At 39.0% G+C, this 19,316-nt stretch overlaps 5 protein-coding genes across 8 annotated transcripts in view; 2 read left to right on the plus strand and 3 right to left on the minus strand.

The window, feature by feature from the left end:
• Positions 1-187: 187 nt before the first annotated feature.
• Positions 188-17,433, minus strand: gja11 (gap junction protein, alpha 11). Of its 3 annotated transcripts, none has more exons than XM_079889382.1 (2): positions 17,386-17,433; positions 188-1,420 (listed from the first exon to the last, which is right to left on the minus strand). In XM_079889382.1, the coding sequence occupies exon 2, from the start codon at positions 1,398-1,400 to the stop codon at positions 504-506; it is 897 nt and encodes a 298-aa protein (XP_079745508.1). In that variant the 5' UTR covers positions 1,401-1,420; positions 17,386-17,433; the 3' UTR covers positions 188-503. The 3 variants fall into 3 exon arrangements, with proteins under 3 accessions (XP_079745508.1, XP_079745506.1, XP_079745507.1); XM_079889380.1 differs by lacking the exon at positions 17,386-17,433 and adding an exon at positions 2,512-2,839; XM_079889381.1 differs by lacking the exon at positions 17,386-17,433 and adding an exon at positions 7,569-7,613 and having other exon boundaries at positions 419-1,420.
• LOC307169004 (uncharacterized protein) lies at positions 4,795-7,228 on the minus strand. The gene is made up of 2 exons (XM_079889372.1): positions 7,137-7,228; positions 4,795-6,505 (listed from the first exon to the last, which is right to left on the minus strand). The coding sequence occupies exon 2, from the start codon at positions 6,470-6,472 to the stop codon at positions 5,291-5,293; it is 1,182 nt and encodes a 393-aa protein (XP_079745498.1). The 5' UTR covers positions 6,473-6,505; positions 7,137-7,228; the 3' UTR covers positions 4,795-5,290.
• Positions 8,972-17,475, minus strand: hsdl1 (hydroxysteroid dehydrogenase like 1). 2 transcript variants are annotated; one of them, XM_079889379.1, is made up of 5 exons: positions 17,169-17,423; positions 17,034-17,074; positions 9,687-10,132; positions 9,376-9,594; positions 8,972-9,276 (listed from the first exon to the last, which is right to left on the minus strand). In XM_079889379.1, the coding sequence occupies exons 1-5, from the start codon at positions 17,201-17,203 to the stop codon at positions 9,205-9,207; spliced, it is 813 nt and encodes a 270-aa protein (XP_079745505.1). In that variant the 5' UTR covers positions 17,204-17,423; the 3' UTR covers positions 8,972-9,204. The 2 variants fall into 2 exon arrangements, with proteins under 2 accessions (XP_079745505.1, XP_079745504.1); XM_079889378.1 differs by having other exon boundaries at positions 17,034-17,475.
• Positions 11,412-13,845, plus strand: LOC307169005 (uncharacterized protein). Its single transcript, XM_079889373.1, has 2 exons — positions 11,412-11,503; positions 12,135-13,845. The coding sequence occupies exon 2, from the start codon at positions 12,168-12,170 to the stop codon at positions 13,347-13,349; it is 1,182 nt and encodes a 393-aa protein (XP_079745499.1). The 5' UTR covers positions 11,412-11,503; positions 12,135-12,167; the 3' UTR covers positions 13,350-13,845.
• tbc1d32 (TBC1 domain family, member 32) overlaps positions 17,472-19,316 on the plus strand; it is a 46,319-nt gene continuing 44,474 nt past the window's right edge. The window contains exons 1-3 of the mRNA XM_079889358.1: positions 17,472-17,824; positions 18,314-18,509; positions 18,600-18,761. Coding sequence (XP_079745484.1) covers positions 18,355-18,509; positions 18,600-18,761 — 317 coding nt within the window. The 5' untranslated portion in view covers positions 17,472-17,824; positions 18,314-18,354. The remainder of the gene's footprint in view (positions 17,825-18,313; positions 18,510-18,599; positions 18,762-19,316) is intronic.

Raw genomic sequence — 19,316 nt, forward strand, 5'->3', positions numbered from 1 at the left:
TGTGTGTGTGTGTGTGTATATATATATATATATATATAACATTAAGTCAGCACCAAATCAGTACATTTGATTTATGAAGGATCATGCGACACTGAAGACTGGAGTGTTAAATTATAATAATAGGTCACGATATGACTGTTTTACTGTATGTTTGGTAAAATAAATGCAGCCATGGTGAGCATAAGATGAGCTTTCAAAAACAATTTTAATAAATCTTACTGACCCCGAAATAAACAGAACAGAAATAACTGAAACACAAAAACACAGTTTACATCACACTGTTTTGCTTGTATTGAACCTTTCTACAAAGTAAAATTTCAGACATAAATGACAGAAAAACAAAAATAGAAATTTCAGCAATACATTATTGATTCGTTAAACAGAGAGAGAGGGTCAAAGTGTGCTTGGAGTTGGGGGGTCTTGACCATGCACGAGTTAGTTGGATCAGTGGATGTTTGCTCAAGTTGACCGTGTGAAAGACTTTGTGTGCAGAGGCTTGCTGATTAGATATGGACCTCTTGCATGTCAGCACTATGGTTCTCTGAAACCACGCTCTTGGTTGCCTCATTGCCAAGCTCCCTCCTCTGAATCTCCAGCTCACAGTTCACCCAGTTCTGGATCCCCTGATCTGTATTTCTGATGTCCTTCCTGTTCACAACCGGGGTCACAGGGGTGACGGTGTAGTCCTTTCTACGGCTGAGACACTCATTGATCTTCTTGGCGCACAGATATAGGATCTCAATCACATTCAGGAGTAAAGAGACACAGGCCACCACCAGCATGAACCAAATGAAGATGCTTTTCTCAGTGGGCCTCGATAAGAAGCAGTCCACCTTGTGAGGACACGGAAAACGGGCACAGACATATTGGGCCTGAAGGGTGAAGCCATAAAGATAGTACTGGCCCAAGATGAAACCCACCTCCAGAAGTATCTTACATAGCAAGCTCAGAATGTAGCTTCTCAAGAGACGCCCCCGAATGTTGACCTTCCCATTGTCCCTGCTGTACTTGGGAAATTTGTAGCCTTTCTTGAGGAACAGATTGATTTGCTCATTCTGAAGATCTTTCATCATCATTTTTCTCATTTTCTTCTCGACGTGTATGACGTGGACGACGTGGCCCAGGTAGGCCAGAGTAGGTGTGGACACAGAGATGATCTGCAGTACCCAGAAGCGGATGTGCGAGATGGGGAAGGCATGGTCGTAGCACACATTTTCGCACCCCGGCTGCTCGGTGTTGCAGATGAAGTCCGACTGCTCGTCGCCCCACACTCTCTCTGCACCAGCACCCAGGACTAGAATCCTAAACACAAACAGGACGGTGAGCCAGATTTTCCCCACCACCGTTGAGTGTGTCTGGACTCTATCCAGCAGTCTTCCTAGGAAGTCCCACTCACCCATCTTTAATGTTAATCGAATTCCTGAAAGAAAAAACATTATTAATTGGACAGAGCATGTTCGGCAGCAATTAATGTGCAAACATGCCCATAATTTGATTCCACATATTTTATACAAGCACTGTTGATGGGATGTCAAGTCAGGAGACAAACCAGGTTCTTCTACAAAACATACACAGGAACCAAGTTTTTTGCCCTGAAAACCCACAACACTGATAACGACAATGGCAATACATCTTCAACTCAGCTTGTCGCTTTTTTATAATCATAGAATGACATTTTCAATATTTGTCTGCTCAGGGATATATTATAACACTTACATTTCAGATCACATTACATATATATATTTTTTAGAGGCTTTATTTTTGTAACATTTTACTGAAATATGTCATTTATTTCTGTGATGGATTTGTCCAGTTTCAAGTGTCACATCTTCAGATATCATTCCAATATGCTGTTTTGGTGCTCGTGAAACATTATTATTATTATTATTATCAATGTAGAAAACAGTTGTGCTGCTTACTATTTTTGTGGAAACCGTGATACTTTTTTCACGATTCTTCGATGAGTTCAAAAGAACAGCATATATTTGAAATAAAACTATTTTGTAACATTATACTGTAAATGTATTTTCTTAAAAACAAACAAAAGAAAAAACATTACCGACATTACTGATTTATAGACGGTTTCAACGGCAACAACATAAACAAACGTTACTGCGCATGCGCGCTTTTGTGGCCCAAACTTAACTTCCGGTAGAATCAATAACAACAGAGTTCATCTGTAGAAAGTAACAAGCAAATTACATTAGCAAGTATGTCTAGCCAGTATTATTTGGGACTACCAATAGAAGAAAAGAGCCGTTACTTGGCCAAACTTAAATGTGACAACGTTACACTACCAGATCCGTTCAACAAAATTTTGAGGCAAACATTATTTTCTACAGACCTGTCTGATTTACCGGAGGTCAGTCAGGTAAATATTTTTGAATACTTAGTCGAGAAGGAATGTGTGTACACCAGGGAGGCGTTCAAGGCATATCGCAGCTTGGATGCCTATAACTATTTTCATTCCGGAAAAGTAAAAAAAATTCTAACACACGCGGATGGAAATACCTGTGTCGTTTACGGGGAAATCGAGGCGGGTCAGACGCTTTCAAAGAGCTACTCCGCCTGGATCATTGCGAAGAAGTCCGGCGAAATCCAGAGTGGGCATTGCAACTGCATGGCAGGGTAAGTATGGCTGGCTAGCTAACATTACATTTTACAATAGCATTTAGGTACACTTTTTCAATACTTGCATTTATCCCGTTGATAAAAAGTCTATCTGTATCTATACAGCAATGGAGAGGTGTGTAGCCATGTGGGTACTATTTTGGTTGCTGCGGAGCAGTGTGTTCAGGATGGACTCCAGAGTGGCCCATCTGTCACTTCAAAACCAAGTGTTTGGTCACGGGTGACTAAAAAGGGGAGCATTTTAACAATTATTATATTTAATAACCATATCCTAGTATACTAATTCCTGTTATCCTATTTCAAATATCAGTGTACAATTGGTGGTATTTTGTACAACAATTTTCCTTAATTATTTGTATTATCATGTACAGTACAGGCCAAAAGTTTGGACACATTACTATTTTTAATGTTTTTGATAGAAGTTTCTTCTGCTCGTCAAGCCTGCATTTATTTGATCAAAAATACAGAAAAAAAAAGTATCACAGGTTATGAAAAAATATTAAGCAGCAGAACTGTTTCCAACTTTGATAATGATTCATCATATTAGAATGATTTCTAAAGGATCATGTGATTGACTGGAGTAATGATCCTGAAAATTCAGCTTTGCATCAGAGAAATAAATGATCATTTAAAGTATAATAAATTGAAAACCAATTATTTTAAATTGTAATACTTTATCACAATATTACATTTTTTTTCTGTACTTTTGATCAAATAAATGCAGGCTTGATGAGCAGAAGAAACTTCTTTCAAAAACATTAAAAATAGTAATGTGTCCAAACTTTTGACCTGTACTGTATATTTATGTATAATGTACATTTCAAATATCCTTTCAGGCTGATCCACAACCAGTAGCTCAGTGTGATTTCTTGAAACCTGGCAAGAAGATCAAGCTACAAGCTCCCCTCTGCCTTCCCCCACTAAATCCAGATGGGTCACCAAAAAAGCTTTTTAAAGCCCTGAAAGTAAGTTATAGTTCATATATCTCTAACAAATCAGCTAGTCTAATGTAAAAGATTCAGTACTATATATATATATATATATATATATATATATATATATATATATATGGCAGTGTAGGTAAGATCTTTTCACCATTTATTTTAGGAAGTTGTGCCAGGCTGTGCTCTCTTTTCCGTCATGTGTGACAGCAGTGAGACAGACACAGCCTCCGAGTCAGGTAGTCAGGATTTCACCAGCAGTCAGGGAGAACAGGATGCTCAGGGAGAGGAACTCAACGTGTTCAGCAGCTTAGCTCAGCCCCACAGTGAGCATGATAGTGCTCTGAGCTGTCCAAAGTGCACAGCATTTTATGATGCCTTCATTAAACTGAACCCAGATCAAGTGGTGGAACTAGAGAGAAACACTAGAAAACAGAGCATAGAACCACTCTGGCATGATGCGCGCAAGCTACGCATAACAGCAAGCACAGCCAGCAAGGTGCCTCAGCGTGAGACAACTGACCCAGCTAAGTTTCTCACTGAACACCTCTACCCAAAGTTCCAGGGGAATGTGGCCACAAGGTATGGGAAGGAAAGCGAGGGTCTTGCTAAGGATCAGATTAGGGAGAGGGGCTGCATAGTGGTGGACAAAGGGTTGGTGGTGTGTGCAGGAGACCCATGGCTTGCAGCAAGCCCTGATGGTATCATTGATGACAAGCTGCTAGAGGTAAAATGCCCTATCACACTCAGTGCTTGCTCATCCCTTAATGATGCACTCACTGGCACAAACCAAGACATCAGAGTGGAGTGTGGGCAGTACATTGTGAACCCTAAAGGCCCCAGAGGTTACTACAGGCAGATACAGTTAGGGATGCACTGTCTCGGGCTGAAAACATCCTGTCTGGTTATTTGGACCCCAGCACAGCACCTGGAACTTGATGTGCCTCATGACAATGCTTTTGTCTCCACATATATGCAAAGGCTACGTAGCTTTTACTTCAAACACATGCTGCCAAAAGTTGTGGATGAATTTGTAGAGGGAAGACTGCAGTTGAGTGACAGCTACATGAAAATTGTCTCAAAAGCAGCTCAATAGTGCTGATCTGAAATCAGTTTTTACAAGAAAAAGAGGGGTCTTTTTTCCTTAAAGCATAGGTTGTTCCTGCCCTTTTTCACTTTTTACATCAAATACATAAATACATTAAAAACGGAAATTGTAGTCTATAGTACTTTATTCATCAGTCAATAAATCAGTTAATCAATAAGTCAGTTAATCAATAGTTGGTAGTGAATATATCATTTCATTTTATAGTTACAATCCATTTGAAACATTGTGATACAAGTTCAACACTACAAATATGATAATGCAATGCATGTGTTTGGTATTTTAATATATTTAATAATAAAAAAATGTAATCCTGTAGGTAAAAGTATCAAATTAAAGGGTTTGTTCATCCAAAAATGAAAATTCTGTCATTCATTTCTCTACCTCATTTCGTTCCAAACCTGTAAGACCTTCGTTCATCTTCAGAACACAAATGAAGATATTTTTGATGAAATCCGAGAGCTTTCTGTTCCTCCATTGACAGCCTAAGTAATTAAAAATAGCTTAATTTGTGTTCCGAAGATGAACAAAGGTCTTGCAGGTTTGGAACGACATGAGGGTCTTTAGGTGAACTTTAGGTGAACTACCCTTTAAGTTGTGGTTAAGTCCTGCTTTATTTTGGTACAAGTGGTTTCCCCAGATTTGAAAGTGCTGCACAAACAATTAATATTTTATCTATTGTGCAAAGACTGTTATCATTTCTCCGTTTGACCATACTGACTGGCAGGGTGTTCCGCAGAATTCTGAATGACTTCAGTTTTCCTATGGCCCTTTCCACGTGGATTCTCACTCGGGACATTTTTCTAGAGTGTGTCACCTCTAATCCTGTCAATTGTTTTCTTCCCTTTGTAGATGCTGGTACATGAAGACGAACACATTTGGTGGCAAAATATTCGGGAAAATTGAAGCCTCGATCAGCCATTACATGGTCTCCTTGTTCAAGAAGGTCAATTAACCCTGAATTTTTTGTTATAACCTTGTCACTAGCACGGCCACCCCAGACTTTTGATAAAAATGTAAAAGCTCCTGTTGGACTAATACCAACAAGGAACTTCACAGTATTATGTGATTTGTAGTGGGAGTATGTGACTGCCCGTGTTTGCAAACTAGTTGGCCTCTCAATGAACACTTCAGTACAGTCTATTATACATCTAACTTGTTGGAAACCTGTAGTCTTGAAGAGGGTGGGGAGATTTCTTCTGATGTCTTTCCTGGATGGCCACCGGACAAGGCATTGTAACTCTTTAGCCATCACATCGAGCCATTCATGAAAGATGTTTGAGACAGTTCCACAACTCACTCTGAAGCGAAAAGCGAGGTCTTGATGAGTTAAGCCTAGACGAAGCTTCATCAGGACCACAAGAAACTGCTCGGGAAGGGTAAGTATGGTTGATGATGCGTTCCATGTTGTTGTCAGGTAAGTGAGGAGGGTGAAAAACACAGAAGCAGATGGTAGACCAGTGTAAAAATGAGTGTGCTTGTCATCAGTTAAAATAAAATCAGACGGACTGCCAAACATATGATCTTGTAGTCGTTTTTCTTGAGATTCCAGTTTCTTCTCCAGTAAAGCCATTTTTATTTTTAATTCAGTGTTTTCATTTTGTAGCTGGTCAATGTCTGCCATTGACAGATCTGTACCCACAGCAGTGCATCCTTCTTCAGGGTCAGCATGGGTGACCTCTAAGGAAGGTGAATCCATAGACTCAACCACAGATGGTCTCCTCTGTCTCCTGGTATCGCTCCAACTTCTGTGAACCATCAATGGTGTTTTTATGAGCGAAAATTGATGGAACATGATCTGGATGGCATGGGTCCACTGATGGCGCACCTAAAATAAAGACAGACACAGTTTGTGTTGACAGTATTGCACCTTGCTAGCATAATACATACATGCTTTGCATAATCCATAACTTTTCTGGTTTCATGTGCATTTCTATGATATTGACTAAAACGTATTGATTAAAAAAAATATTAGTAGCCTACTAGTACATTGAAATTAGATCAAAGTCAAATTTATTTCACAATGCACACTGTTTTAAACCAGCTTTACAGATAAAACATATCAGTGATAATGTAGTAAATTCGTCAGTGAAAATGTAGTAAAAGTCCATATAATACTTAATTTAAAGCTTCATCAGAAGAGCTATGCATTATTGTATTTGTTATGTCCCCAGAGAACAAGCCAAAGGTGACTGTTAGTTAAATAATGTAGGTTATTTGTATAGCATTGATGGAAAAACATTGTGGCTTTTATGCTTGATGGATATCAGGTATCATAACACTAGTTTAAATCATAGCTAAAGCGTATCAACTAACATTGAGCTAACGTTACTGTGTAAAATTAATGTATACAATGTTACAGCTACGTGTGTAGTAATCAATTTAGTTAAACACATAACTATTGCAGGCTTGTTACTGGTCAGCTAGCTATTATCTGTTGCTTATCATGAGTTTCTTACCTGTAACGAAGTGAGTGCTACAGATCCTTGAATTCTTGCCTGGTTGCCAAGCCTCTCTTCGCACAGCGGTGATCCAAGCTCGCCGTCTCCCTTCGTTTTTAGGAAACCGAAACATTTTTATTTTCGATAATGTATTTGTTCCAGAGGTCAGGTTGCATCCCACAGCACAACAACCTGAGCCCAACTTCAGTCTACTCATCACCTTCATTTTAATTGCGTTCGTAGTCGGCGCCATAATTATTACCAGAGAATGTCTATTATTACCGATAAACAAACACAGACCGGAAGTTAACTTCGGGCCAACGCGTAACCCTGGCAACGCGCGTGCGTCCGATGAAACCGTCTATACCTGTAGTATAAATAGAGAGAATCATGAACAAGCATATAAATGACAGAGATAGATAAATACAAATAATTACTCTTTTCACTTACCAAATTTAAGAAGACTGAGAAGAAGGCTCAATCGCTCAGTGAGGACTCGAGGGAAATGTGTGTAGCAGGATTTCTCAAAGCCATCCACTTCCTATCGAAGAGGCAGCTTTTGAACCAAAACAAAGATTGTCACATTATCTGTGTGTAAATTCCAACTTTCAGCCTTGACGTCTGGAATTGGAACATTTAGCTAGAATATTAGTTGTGTTTCTCATGCAAGATTATACGCCATAACATTACTATAATATCCCTTCATTTATGTATCATACTTAAGGTCTGGCTGGGCCCTGTTGTATAACTCTTAATAATGAGGTTATTTCTGCACTTGCTGTCTGAATAGCAAAACAATTGTTTTCAAACAGGTTTCCTAAACTTCTTCCATTGGTCAGATAAACAGATAGTCCCACCCCCAAACTTAGAACATGTTGAGCCAATGTTTCCATGGCATAGTAAACTGGGAAAAGTATTTTTGGAACAAAAAACTACACATTTCATAGGATGAAATAAGTATTATTCATACTTAAGTATTATTCAATATATAAGTCATTAACTCTTGACTCTAAATCCGTCTATTTTTGAAATTATTCTATTTTCCAACTCCATACAGACTTATTTTTCAAGATTTCTGTTTTGACTTCCCTGGAGGAATCCAGTGTTGAAAAAAACATCCAAAGTATGGCACGGTTGTTGTTTTGTACTTCTTTTAGTGTTAATGCAAGTGAGATTAAGTGAGCAATGTGCATTATGTGTTCTTGGCAGACACAACATTTGAGCTCGTCAGCTCATTCAGAGATAATACTGTGTCAGCATGACTGGAGTTTATACAATGGAGAAAATATATCAATTAAATTTTGAATATTGAAAATCAAACAATTTCAAACAGTCTTTCACTAAACGCCCACTAAATTAATAAAATAAAATAATAAAACAGTCTTTTTATAGACATTGAGGATATTTATTGATAATTTCACTGTTGCAACAGCTAAATGAGATACACTGCAATAACCAAACACTGGCTACACAATGGTACAATGAAGATCTATCAATGCTGAGTATAGCCAGTATACTCAAAAACACCTGGAATAAAAATAAATAAATATTTTTCAAAACCTTTTTTCTAAATATATTACTATGATTTTTGCAAAATGCACAAGGAGGGGATTTTTTAAAGAGATAGTTCACCCAAACATTTTTTCAGAATTTACTCACCCTCAAGTTGTTCCCAAACAGTTGACGGCACCCATTGACGTCCATAATAGGAAAAAAAATTATTCCTATGGAGGTCAGCGGGTGCTGTTAAGTGTTCAACCGAAGAAAGAAACTCGTACAGGTTTGGAACACCATGAGGGTGAGTAAATGATGACAACATTTTCATTTGTGGGTGAACTATCCCTTTAAATCAAAAAGCAATAGTGCAAAAGCATTATAGAATTGTCATCATGATCCAACCATTCAAACCACTTAGAAAAAGTTTTTTTGCAGACAGAGGCATTTCTTTTAGAACTGTTAAAGGAACAGTAGTTGATTTTAAGTTTCAACACTTCAGTCACTCATTTTGTTCTAAGATTGGTCAAAGTATACTCTGCAACATCCATTTGAAAAACCAGGTCTTTCACGTGGAGGGGAAACATCCCTGTCAGGTGGCCCTTGTGAACACACGTGATCCCAGAATCCATACCCACTCTGGCATGCACTGCACCAGTCCAAACTAGAGAAAAAGTGAAACAGAAAAGCAAAGAAACACTAAATATAATGCACATGTTCCCTAAAAGAGGAAACTCACTGTCTACAGTGACTTAAAATGTACCTGTATGGTGTGAGGCCAGTATCCTGTGGTTCTGTGAGAGATGCCCAGAGTTAAAAGAGCATTCCTGGCATACACTTGTGGGCTTGGCACCAGCCAGCCAGCAGAACCGTAACCATCAGATCTTTGAGATGCAACTCTAAAAGGCAGCAAACTCTGCACGAAGACTCCTCGATTACCATATTCATAGTGTAGAGAGCGACTGAAGTTATCGAAAAAGGCCTGTGGGGAATTGAAAACGCAGCTGAATCATAAGACAAAGTAAAACACCATATATTTGGATGGAAAATTGGTACACAAACAGACAAACTGACCGTGGATGCAGAGAGAGGAGCCTTTCTAGGAGTCGGACGCAAGCAGCGCCCAGCAGAAATGTTGACCACTGCTCCTTTTCCCCTCTCCACCATAGCAGGCAGTGCCAGGCGGGTGACAAGAGTGGCAGCAACTACATTTCTATTAATAGTGTCCCACACTGCAGATTCAGAGAGGTCCGTAAAGTCTTGAGAGGTGTCCAGAGACCCGTCCAGACTGTTAATGATGAATCCAATATCTTTACCGGCGATGGCATCTCTTATAGGTCTGCAGGCCGTGGACCCCTGACTGAAATCAGCTTCAATCCAAATGGCCTCTACCCCGTGAGCGTCTGAGATGGCTTTGGCAGTGTCAGCCACATTACTGATGTCATTACTGATCAGAATCACAGAAATGCCATGCCTGGCCAGTTCCTCTGCATATGCTTTTGCTATTTCCTCTGAAGCTCCTATGAAAAAGTTGTTCATGTAAGTTAGGTAATTATCTGTAAAATATCAGTATGCTATTGAAGCTTCTTTCCAATACGGAATTACGGAATAAAAAAGGTAGGCTAATTGAGTATTTTTATCTTACAATTCTGACTTTTTTCTTGCAATTGCTAGTTTATATCTCACATTTCTGACTGTCATTCACATAATTCTTGCTTATAAACTCACAATTGTGAGTTAACATAGCAATTCTGACTTTTCCCCCCCAGAATTCTAAAAACTAAAAACTTTTTATGCGTTTTGGCCGATCATTTACATGACAACAGCGCTTTGGGGTCCAGTGCAAGTTTTTGAAAACAATAACGTTATCATCCCCGTCTAACTACAAAAACAGGAATCTGTGAAAACGATGATGTCATGCTCATGCGTATTACATGTTCAGTCTATAGACGTGTTAGCCTTGAAATCCAGACCTAAATCTAAAAGATTAACGGTCTGGCGTAGACTAATGAAAATCGCCCAGCTCGAGGGGCGGCACCAAGCATGCATTTGAAAATCTCACTGCACGCAATTAGATAACACTATGACCAATCACAACAATAAATCCCATACGCTTAACTACCAGTGGAGCTAACTGGTAGATTATACTCTTACGTATCCAGTCGGCAAAACAGCAAAAACGTCCTTCTTGCAAAGGAAGTCAAACTCGTTCATTGTAGCGGCCAAAGCCGTTTCAAACAACTGGTGTTCATCCATAGCCATCTTGCAGTGTTTACTAATGACTTCGACATCACAGCGCTGTCGTCATCTGTTTATCTCGCCTCTGGCCCGCCTATATCAGATAACCCGATGTGATTGGTGCAGCTCAGATCGAGGGGCATATTTAATGAGCAGCATTACTCGACACCAGAGTAACTCGCTGAGCAAATTCAACTTGTGCTATCGCGAGAACTCTGAATTACCAGGGTATAGGCGTGTAGTGTTTCTTTACAAAGTGACATCGCCAACTACTGGCCTGTTAAGCGTTTTATAAAACGCTAGTCTATAGACGGTTTCATCGGACGCACGCGCGTTGCCAGGGTTACGCGTTGGCCCGAAGTTAACTTCCGGTCTGTGTTTGTTTATCGGTAATAATAGACATTCTCTGGTAATAATTATGGCGCCGACTACGAACGCAATTAAAATGAAGGTGATGAGTAGACTGAAGTTGGGCTCAGGTTGTTGTGCTGTGGGATGCAACCTGACCTCTGGAACAAATACATTATCGAAAATAAAAATGTTTCGGTTTCCTAAAAACGAAGGGAGACGGCGAGCTTGGATCACCGCTGTGCGAAGAGAGGCTTGGCAACCAGGCAAGAATTCAAGGATCTGTAGCACTCACTTCGTTACAGGTAAGAAACTCATGATAAGCAACAGATAATAGCTAGCTGACCAGTAACAAGCCTGCAATAGTTATGTGTTTAACTAAATTGATTACTACACACGTAGCTGTAACATTGTATACATTAATTTTACACAGTAACGTTAGCTCAATGTTAGTTGATACGCTTTAGCTATGATTTAAACTAGTGTTATGATACCTGATATCCATCAAGCATAAAAGCCACAATGTTTTTCCATCAATGCTATACAAATAACCTACATTATTTAACTAACAGTCACCTTTGGCTTGTTCTCTGGGGACATAACAAATACAATAATGCATAGCTCTTCTGATGAAGCTTTAAATTAAGTATTATATGGACTTTTACTACATTTTCACTGACGAATTTACTACATTATCACTGATATGTTTTATCTGTAAAGCTGGTTTAAAACAGTGTGCATTGTGAAATAAATTTGACTTTGATCTAATTTCAATGTACTAGTAGGCTACTAATATTTTTTTTAATCAATACGTTTTAGTCAATATCATAGAAATGCACATGAAACCAGAAAAGTTATGGATTATGCAAAGCATGTATGTATTATGCTAGCAAGGTGCAATACTGTCAACACAAACTGTGTCTGTCTTTATTTTAGGTGCGCCATCAGTGGACCCATGCCATCCAGATCATGTTCCATCAATTTTCGCTCATAAAAACACCATTGATGGTTCACAGAAGTTGGAGCGATACCAGGAGACAGAGGAGACCATCTGTGGTTGAGTCTATGGATTCACCTTCCTTAGAGGTCACCCATGCTGACCCTGAAGAAGGATGCACTGCTGTGGGTACAGATCTGTCAATGGCAGACATTGACCAGCTACAAAATGAAAACACTGAATTAAAAATAAAAATGGCTTTACTGGAGAAGAAACTGGAATCTCAAGAAAAACGACTACAAGATCATATGTTTGGCAGTCCGTCTGATTTTATTTTAACTGATGACAAGCACACTCATTTTTACACTGGTCTACCATCTGCTTCTGTGTTTTTCACCCTCCTCACTTACCTGACAACAACATGGAACGCATCATCAACCATACTTACCCTTCCCGAGCAGTTTCTTGTGGTCCTGATGAAGCTTCGTCTAGGCTTAACTCATCAAGACCTCGCTTTTCGCTTCAGAGTGAGTTGTGGAACTGTCTCAAACATCTTTCATGAATGGCTCGATGTGATGGCTAAAGAGTTACAATGCCTTGTCCGGTGGCCATCCAGGAAAGACATCAGAAGAAATCTCCCCACCCTCTTCAAGACTACAGGTTTCCAACAAGTTAGATGTATAATAGACTGTACTGAAGTGTTCATTGAGAGGCCAACTAGTTTGCAAACACGGGCAGTCACATACTCCCACTACAAATCACATAATACTGTGAAGTTCCTTGTTGGTATTAGTCCAACAGGAGCTTTTACATTTTTATCAAAAGTCTGGGGTGGCCGTGCTAGTGACAAGGTTATAACAAAAAATTCAGGGTTAATTGACCTTCTTGAACAAGGAGACCATGTAATGGCTGATCGAGGCTTCAATTTTCCCGAATATTTTGCCACCAAATGTGTTCGTCTTCATGTACCAGCATCTACAAAGGGAAGAAAACAATTGACAGGATTAGAGGTGACACACTCTAGAAAAATGTCCCGAGTGAGAATCCACGTGGAAAGGGCCATAGGAAAACTGAAGTCATTCAGAATTCTGCGGAACACCCTGCCAGTCAGTATGGTCAAACGGAGAAATGATAACAGTCTTTGCACAATAGATAAAATATTAATTGTTTGTGCAGCACTTTCAAATCTGGGGAAACCACTTGTACCAAAATAAAGCAGGACTTAACCACAACTTAAAGGGTAGTTCACCTAAAGTTCACCTAAAGACCCTCATGTCGTTCCAAACCTGCAAGACCTTTGTTCATCTTCGGAACACAAATTAAGCTATTTTTAATTACTTAGGCTGTCAATGGAGGAACAGAAAGCTCTCGGATTTCATCAAAAATATCTTCATTTGTGTTCTGAAGATGAACGAAGGTCTTACAGGTTTGGAACGAAATGAGGTAGAGAAATGAATGACAGAATTTTCATTTTTGGATGAACAAACCCTTTAATTTGATACTTTTACCTACAGGATTACATTTTTTTATTATTAAATATATTAAAATACCAAACACATGCATTGCATTATCATATTTGTAGTGTTGAACTTGTATCACAATGTTTCAAATGGATTGTAACTATAAAATGAAATGATATATTCACTACCAACTATTGATTAACTGACTTATTGATTAACTGATTTATTGACTGATGAATAAAGTACTATAGACTACAATTTCCGTTTTTAATGTATTTATGTATTTGATGTAAAAAGTGAAAAAGGGCAGGAACAACCTATGCTTTAAGGAAAAAAGACCCCTCTTTTTCTTGTAAAAACTGATTTCAGATCAGCACTATTGAGCTGCTTTTGAGACAATTTTCATGTAGCTGTCACTCAACTGCAGTCTTCCCTCTACAAATTCATCCACAACTTTTGGCAGCATGTGTTTGAAGTAAAAGCTACGTAGCCTTTGCATATATGTGGAGACAAAAGCATTGTCATGAGGCACATCAAGTTCCAGGTGCTGTGCTGGGGTCCAAATAACCAGACAGGATGTTTTCAGCCCGAGACAGTGCATCCCTAACTGTATCTGCCTGTAGTAACCTCTGGGGCCTTTAGGGTTCACAATGTACTGCCCACACTCCACTCTGATGTCTTGGTTTGTGCCAGTGAGTGCATCATTAAGGGATGAGCAAGCACTGAGTGTGATAGGGCATTTTACCTCTAGCAGCTTGTCATCAATGATACCATCAGGGCTTGCTGCAAGCCATGGGTCTCCTGCACACACCACCAACCCTTTGTCCACCACTATGCAGCCCCTCTCCCTAATCTGATCCTTAGCAAGACCCTCGCTTTCCTTCCCATACCTTGTGGCCACATTCCCCTGGAACTTTGGGTAGAGGTGTTCAGTGAGAAACTTAGCTGGGTCAGTTGTCTCACGCTGAGGCACCTTGCTGGCTGTGCTTGCTGTTATGCGTAGCTTGCGCGCATCATGCCAGAGTGGTTCTATGCTCTGTTTTCTAGTGTTTCTCTCTAGTTCCACCACTTGATCTGGGTTCAGTTTAATGAAGGCATCATAAAATGCTGTGCACTTTGGACAGCTCAGAGCACTATCATGCTCACTGTGGGGCTGAGCTAAGCTGCTGAACACGTTGAGTTCCTCTCCCTGAGCATCCTGTTCTCCCTGACTGCTGGTGAAATCCTGACTACCTGACTCGGAGGCTGTGTCTGTCTCACTGCTGTCACACATGACGGAAAAGAGAGCACAGCCTGGCACAACTTCCTAAAATAAATGGTGAAAAGATCTTACCTACACTGCCATATATATATATATATATATATATATATATATATATATATATATATAGTACTGAATCTTTTACATTAGACTAGCTGATTTGTTAGAGATATATGAACTATAACTTACTTTCAGGGCTTTAAAAAGCTTTTTTGGTGACCCATCTGGATTTAGTGGGGGAAGGCAGAGGGGAGCTTGTAGCTTGATCTTCTTGCCAGGTTTCAAGAAATCACACTGAGCTACTGGTTGTGGATCAGCCTGAAAGGATATTTGAAATGTACATTATACATAAATATACAGTACAGGTCAAAAGTTTGGACACATTACTATTTTTAATGTTTTTGAAAGAAGTTTCTTCTGCTCATCAAGCCTGCATTTATTTGATCAAAAGTACAGAAAAAAAATGTAATATTGTGATAAAGTATTACAATTTAAAATAATTGGTTTTCAATTTATTATACTTTAAATGATCATTTATTTCTCTGATGCAAAGCTGAATTTTCAGGATCATTACTCCAGTCAATCACATGATCCTTTAGAAATCATTCTAATATGATGAATCATTATCAAAGTTGGAAACAGTTCTGCTGCTTAATATTTTTTCATAACCTGTGATACTTTTTTTTTCTGTATTTTTGATCAAATAAATGCAGGCTTGACGAGCAGAAGAAACTTCTATCAAAAACATTAAAAATAGTAATGTGTCCAAACTTTTGGCCTGTACTGTACATGATAATACAAATAATTAAGGAAAATTGTTGTACAAAATACCACCAATTGTACACTGATATTTGAAATAGGATAACAGGAATTAGTATACTAGGATATGGTTATTAAATATAATAATTGTTAAAATGCTCCCCTTTTTAGTCACCCGTGACCAAACACTTGGTTTTGAAGTGACAGATGGGCCACTCTGGAGTCCATCCTGAACACACTGCTCCGCAGCAACCAAAATAGTACCCACATGGCTACACACCTCTCCATTGCTGTATAGATACAGATAGACTTTTTATCAACGGGATAAATGCAAGTATTGAAAAAGTGTACCTAAATGCTATTGTAAAATGTAATGTTAGCTAGCCAGCCATACTTACCCTGCCATGCAGTTGCAATGCCCACTCTGGATTTCGCCGGACTTCTTCGCAATGATCCAGGCGGAGTAGCTCTTTGAAAGCGTCTGACCCGCCTCGATTTCCCCGTAAACGACACAGGTATTTCCATCCGCGTGTGTTAGAATTTTTTTTACTTTTCCGGAATGAAAATAGTTATAGGCATCCAAGCTGCGATATGCCTTGAACGCCTCCCTGGTGTACACACATTCCTTCTCGACTAAGTATTCAAAAATATTTACCTGACTGACCTCCGGTAAATCAGACAGGTCTGTAGAAAATAATGTTTGCCTCAAAATTTTGTTGAACGGATCTGGTAGTGTAACGTTGTCACATTTAAGTTTGGCCAAGTAACGGCTCTTTTCTTCTATTGGTAGTCCCAAATAATACTGGCTAGACATACTTGCTAATGTAATTTGCTTGTTACTTTCTACAGATGAACTCTGTTGTTATTGATTCTACCGGAAGTTAAGTTTGGGCCACAAAAGCGCGCATGCGCAGTAACGTTTGTTTATGTTGTTGCCGTTGAAACCGTCTATACGACTATAGTCGTTTTCGCAGATCTGTTTGAACGGGGAACGTTTTGACAACATTGTCATCTGTATAAAGTAAATGCTTTTCTGTTTTTAGTACATTGTTGTCATGTAAACGTACCCTGAGTTTACATCAAGCAAAATGTTTTTTTTTTGTTTTTGTTTGTTTATGCCACTGAATTAAAAAATAAAAGATAATTGACCTTTCATTGATCTCACAATTCTGACTTTGTCTTCGCAATTGCGATTTATATCTCATAATTCTGACTTTTTTTAATCAGAATTGAGAGAATTGTTCAACTTTTGAGATCAACTTACAAATAAAAAAGTAAGAACTGTAAGATAAAAACTCGCAATTACTTTTTTAAAAATCTATTTATTTATTTATTATTCCGTGTCGGAAAAAAACTTTAATATTATGCAGTATTATTACATATATCAAGGTTCAATGCATAAATTAGATAAAACCTACCACATATGACAGCCCATTGTCCATATTGCTGACTAAGATCTCTATGGCACACAAGACGAGGAATAAAATGAAGCCTTATCAAACTATAGGAGTCCCTCATAAATATAACAGCCTTGCTGACTGTGTAACACGCACCCACGAGCGCCAGCGTTTCCACATAACAGCTGCATGATCTGGCAATTTCTCTATACAAAAGCTGGAAGCTGTCAACAGCGGCCATTATAAGCTGAAATCGCTACAACTGTTCACTCTAAATTAGCTGCCAATGGAAAAAGAATAATCTTTTATATTCAGTGATTTAGTCTGCACTCAACAAGCCTGACTATGTTAGTTAATACAAGCACTATTTCACCAGATTCTCCTCTTCAGTCTCGTCACATCATCATGTGTATCAGGAAACCCGGAACATTTAAAAGTCACGTGATATACTCCCATCACGTGATCAACTCTGGCGTCCTCAGCCAGTGTCAAATAAACACATGAAAACATCACCTTTCTTCTTATTTATTTTGTTTCATCGTCTTAATTTGTAATATTCGCTATCGTAAATATTGATAGATACGGAATATATTCATACGGTTGTGCCGTGAAGCGTATTTTTGCATATGAGTGTTTTGTAAGCGCTTACTGCGGGTGCTTCATCTCAGCTGTGCTTGTTTCCATAGAAACGAGTAGTGCTAACGGGTGCTAAGCTGAAAATATACATCTCTGTGCGTCCGATTATGGATGATTTCTAATGTTATGGAAGCGATGTAACTCATCTGTTTGGACATGATGTGAAATTATTGAAGGTAATGTTTAGAACTACTCGAGCTGGGTCTTGTTTAAGGAGAAAATATAGCTTAAGCTTAATGCCAATACTTGAATTAATGACATATTGCTAACGTTAGCCTGTGATGCATTACTCCGATGTAGGGTCTATGTATTAATAATGTATCTATATTTCCTATTTTTTAGCTTTATTAAGTTAGCCCTCTGCAGGGTATATATACTGTATCAGATTCAGGCACACTTGACATGAATCTTTGTTTCTCATGATTTTGAAATTGCTTTTATAGACAAATTATTTTATTTGCTTATTGGTTTGTTTTATTGTCTAATGGGTTAGGTCAGATACTGAGGAAAAGCAGGGAACAAGTATCCAGCATACATACTGTTTTAAAAGCATTCCAGGAATCTAAACTTTGTGGGAATGTACTGTGTGGACTGTGTAAGTTACTTCCCACCACTGTTACTATAAGCCAAACACACCTTACTTAACACCTTGCTTCTCTAAGCAGGAGATCACCCGTAGAGAAGAGATCACACATCCCGAGGAGCGATGTCTCAGTTCTCCAGCGACGATGAGGCAGAGCTCCAGACCCTGCTGCGAGAGCTCCTGAAAAGTGTCAAAGACAGAATCTCGGGAGCACCATCGGTAGAATGTGCCGAAGAGATCTTGCTTCATTTGGAGGAAACTGACAAGAACTTTCACAAGTGAGAGATCTGCCTCTTCTAGTACATGTTAAGCCTGATTGTGGTTACTATTTGTTTGACCTGTTTTTGTGCCCTCCCTCTGTTTTTCAGCTATGAGTTTGTGAAGTATCTGCGGGAGTATGTGGAGAGCAGTTTGGGAGCAGCTATTGAAGAAGAGACTGAGAATTTTACCAGGGGTGATAGTCCTGCTATTGGGTCCGGACAGGACAGTCTGGTTCATGCTGTTACCAAGAGGACTAGGGAGTCCACACAGTATGTGTTTTTATAATTCCCCTTACCATGTGTTTCTCTATATGATAAGATGATTTTGTGGAAGTTTTCTCACTGCATGATGCAAAAATATCTGCATCAATGCAATTTTGAAAGTAGTTCAGTAAGTTCCCATTAAAAAAAATAAAAAAAATAAAAAATCAATAAAAAGCTCTAAGCCGTGAACCGAATCAAACCAACCATCTCCAGGATAAATCACAATATTACAACCACTAGCCTCTTTCACACAGTAATCCCGGTAAATTAACGTAAAACTACTAGAATTACTTTTCCGGTAAATACGCAAATGTGCTGTTCACACAAGCAAAAGCGTTCCGTCTTTTAATGTCATCTATCTATAAATTTCAGAAACGTCTGTCTGTCTCTCTGTCTGTCTGTGTGTGTGTGTGTCTGTCTGTGTGTCTGTTAACCGCATATCTCTCGAACCGTTAGTCCGATGGATTTCAAATTCGACAGGTGTCTTGCCACGGGCACGAGTAAGTGCAGTGCCAAGTTTGACGTTGTTTGGATGAGAAATGCAAAAGATATCGTTAAATA

The sequence above is a fragment of the Squalius cephalus genome (assembly GCF_949319135.1).
Source record: "Squalius cephalus genome assembly, chromosome: 12".
NCBI classification, from domain to species: domain Eukaryota; kingdom Metazoa; phylum Chordata; class Actinopteri; order Cypriniformes; family Leuciscidae; genus Squalius; species Squalius cephalus.

Bases quoted from the DNA above. Each gene is read 5' to 3' on its own strand.
- gja11 (XM_079889382.1), bottom strand. From the start codon at position 1,400: ATGGGTGAGTGGGACTTCCTAGGAAGACTGCTGGATAGAGTCCAGACA.
- LOC307169004 (XM_079889372.1), bottom strand. From the start codon at position 6,472: ATGTTCCATCAATTTTCGCTCATAAAAACACCATTGATGGTTCACAGA.
- LOC307169005 (XM_079889373.1), top strand. From the start codon at position 12,168: ATGTTCCATCAATTTTCGCTCATAAAAACACCATTGATGGTTCACAGA.
- hsdl1 (XM_079889378.1), bottom strand. From the start codon at position 17,253: ATGGCCGCTGTTGACAGCTTCCAGCTTTTGTATAGAGAAATTGCCAGA. The intron at 9,595-9,686 runs GTCAGTTTGTCT...AATTCCCCACAG, and splicing joins CTCCTCTCTCTGCATCCACG to GCCTTTTTCGATAACTTCAG. The intron at 9,277-9,375 runs GTACATTTTAAG...CTTTTTCTCTAG, and splicing joins ACTGGCCTCACACCATACAG to TTTGGACTGGTGCAGTGCAT.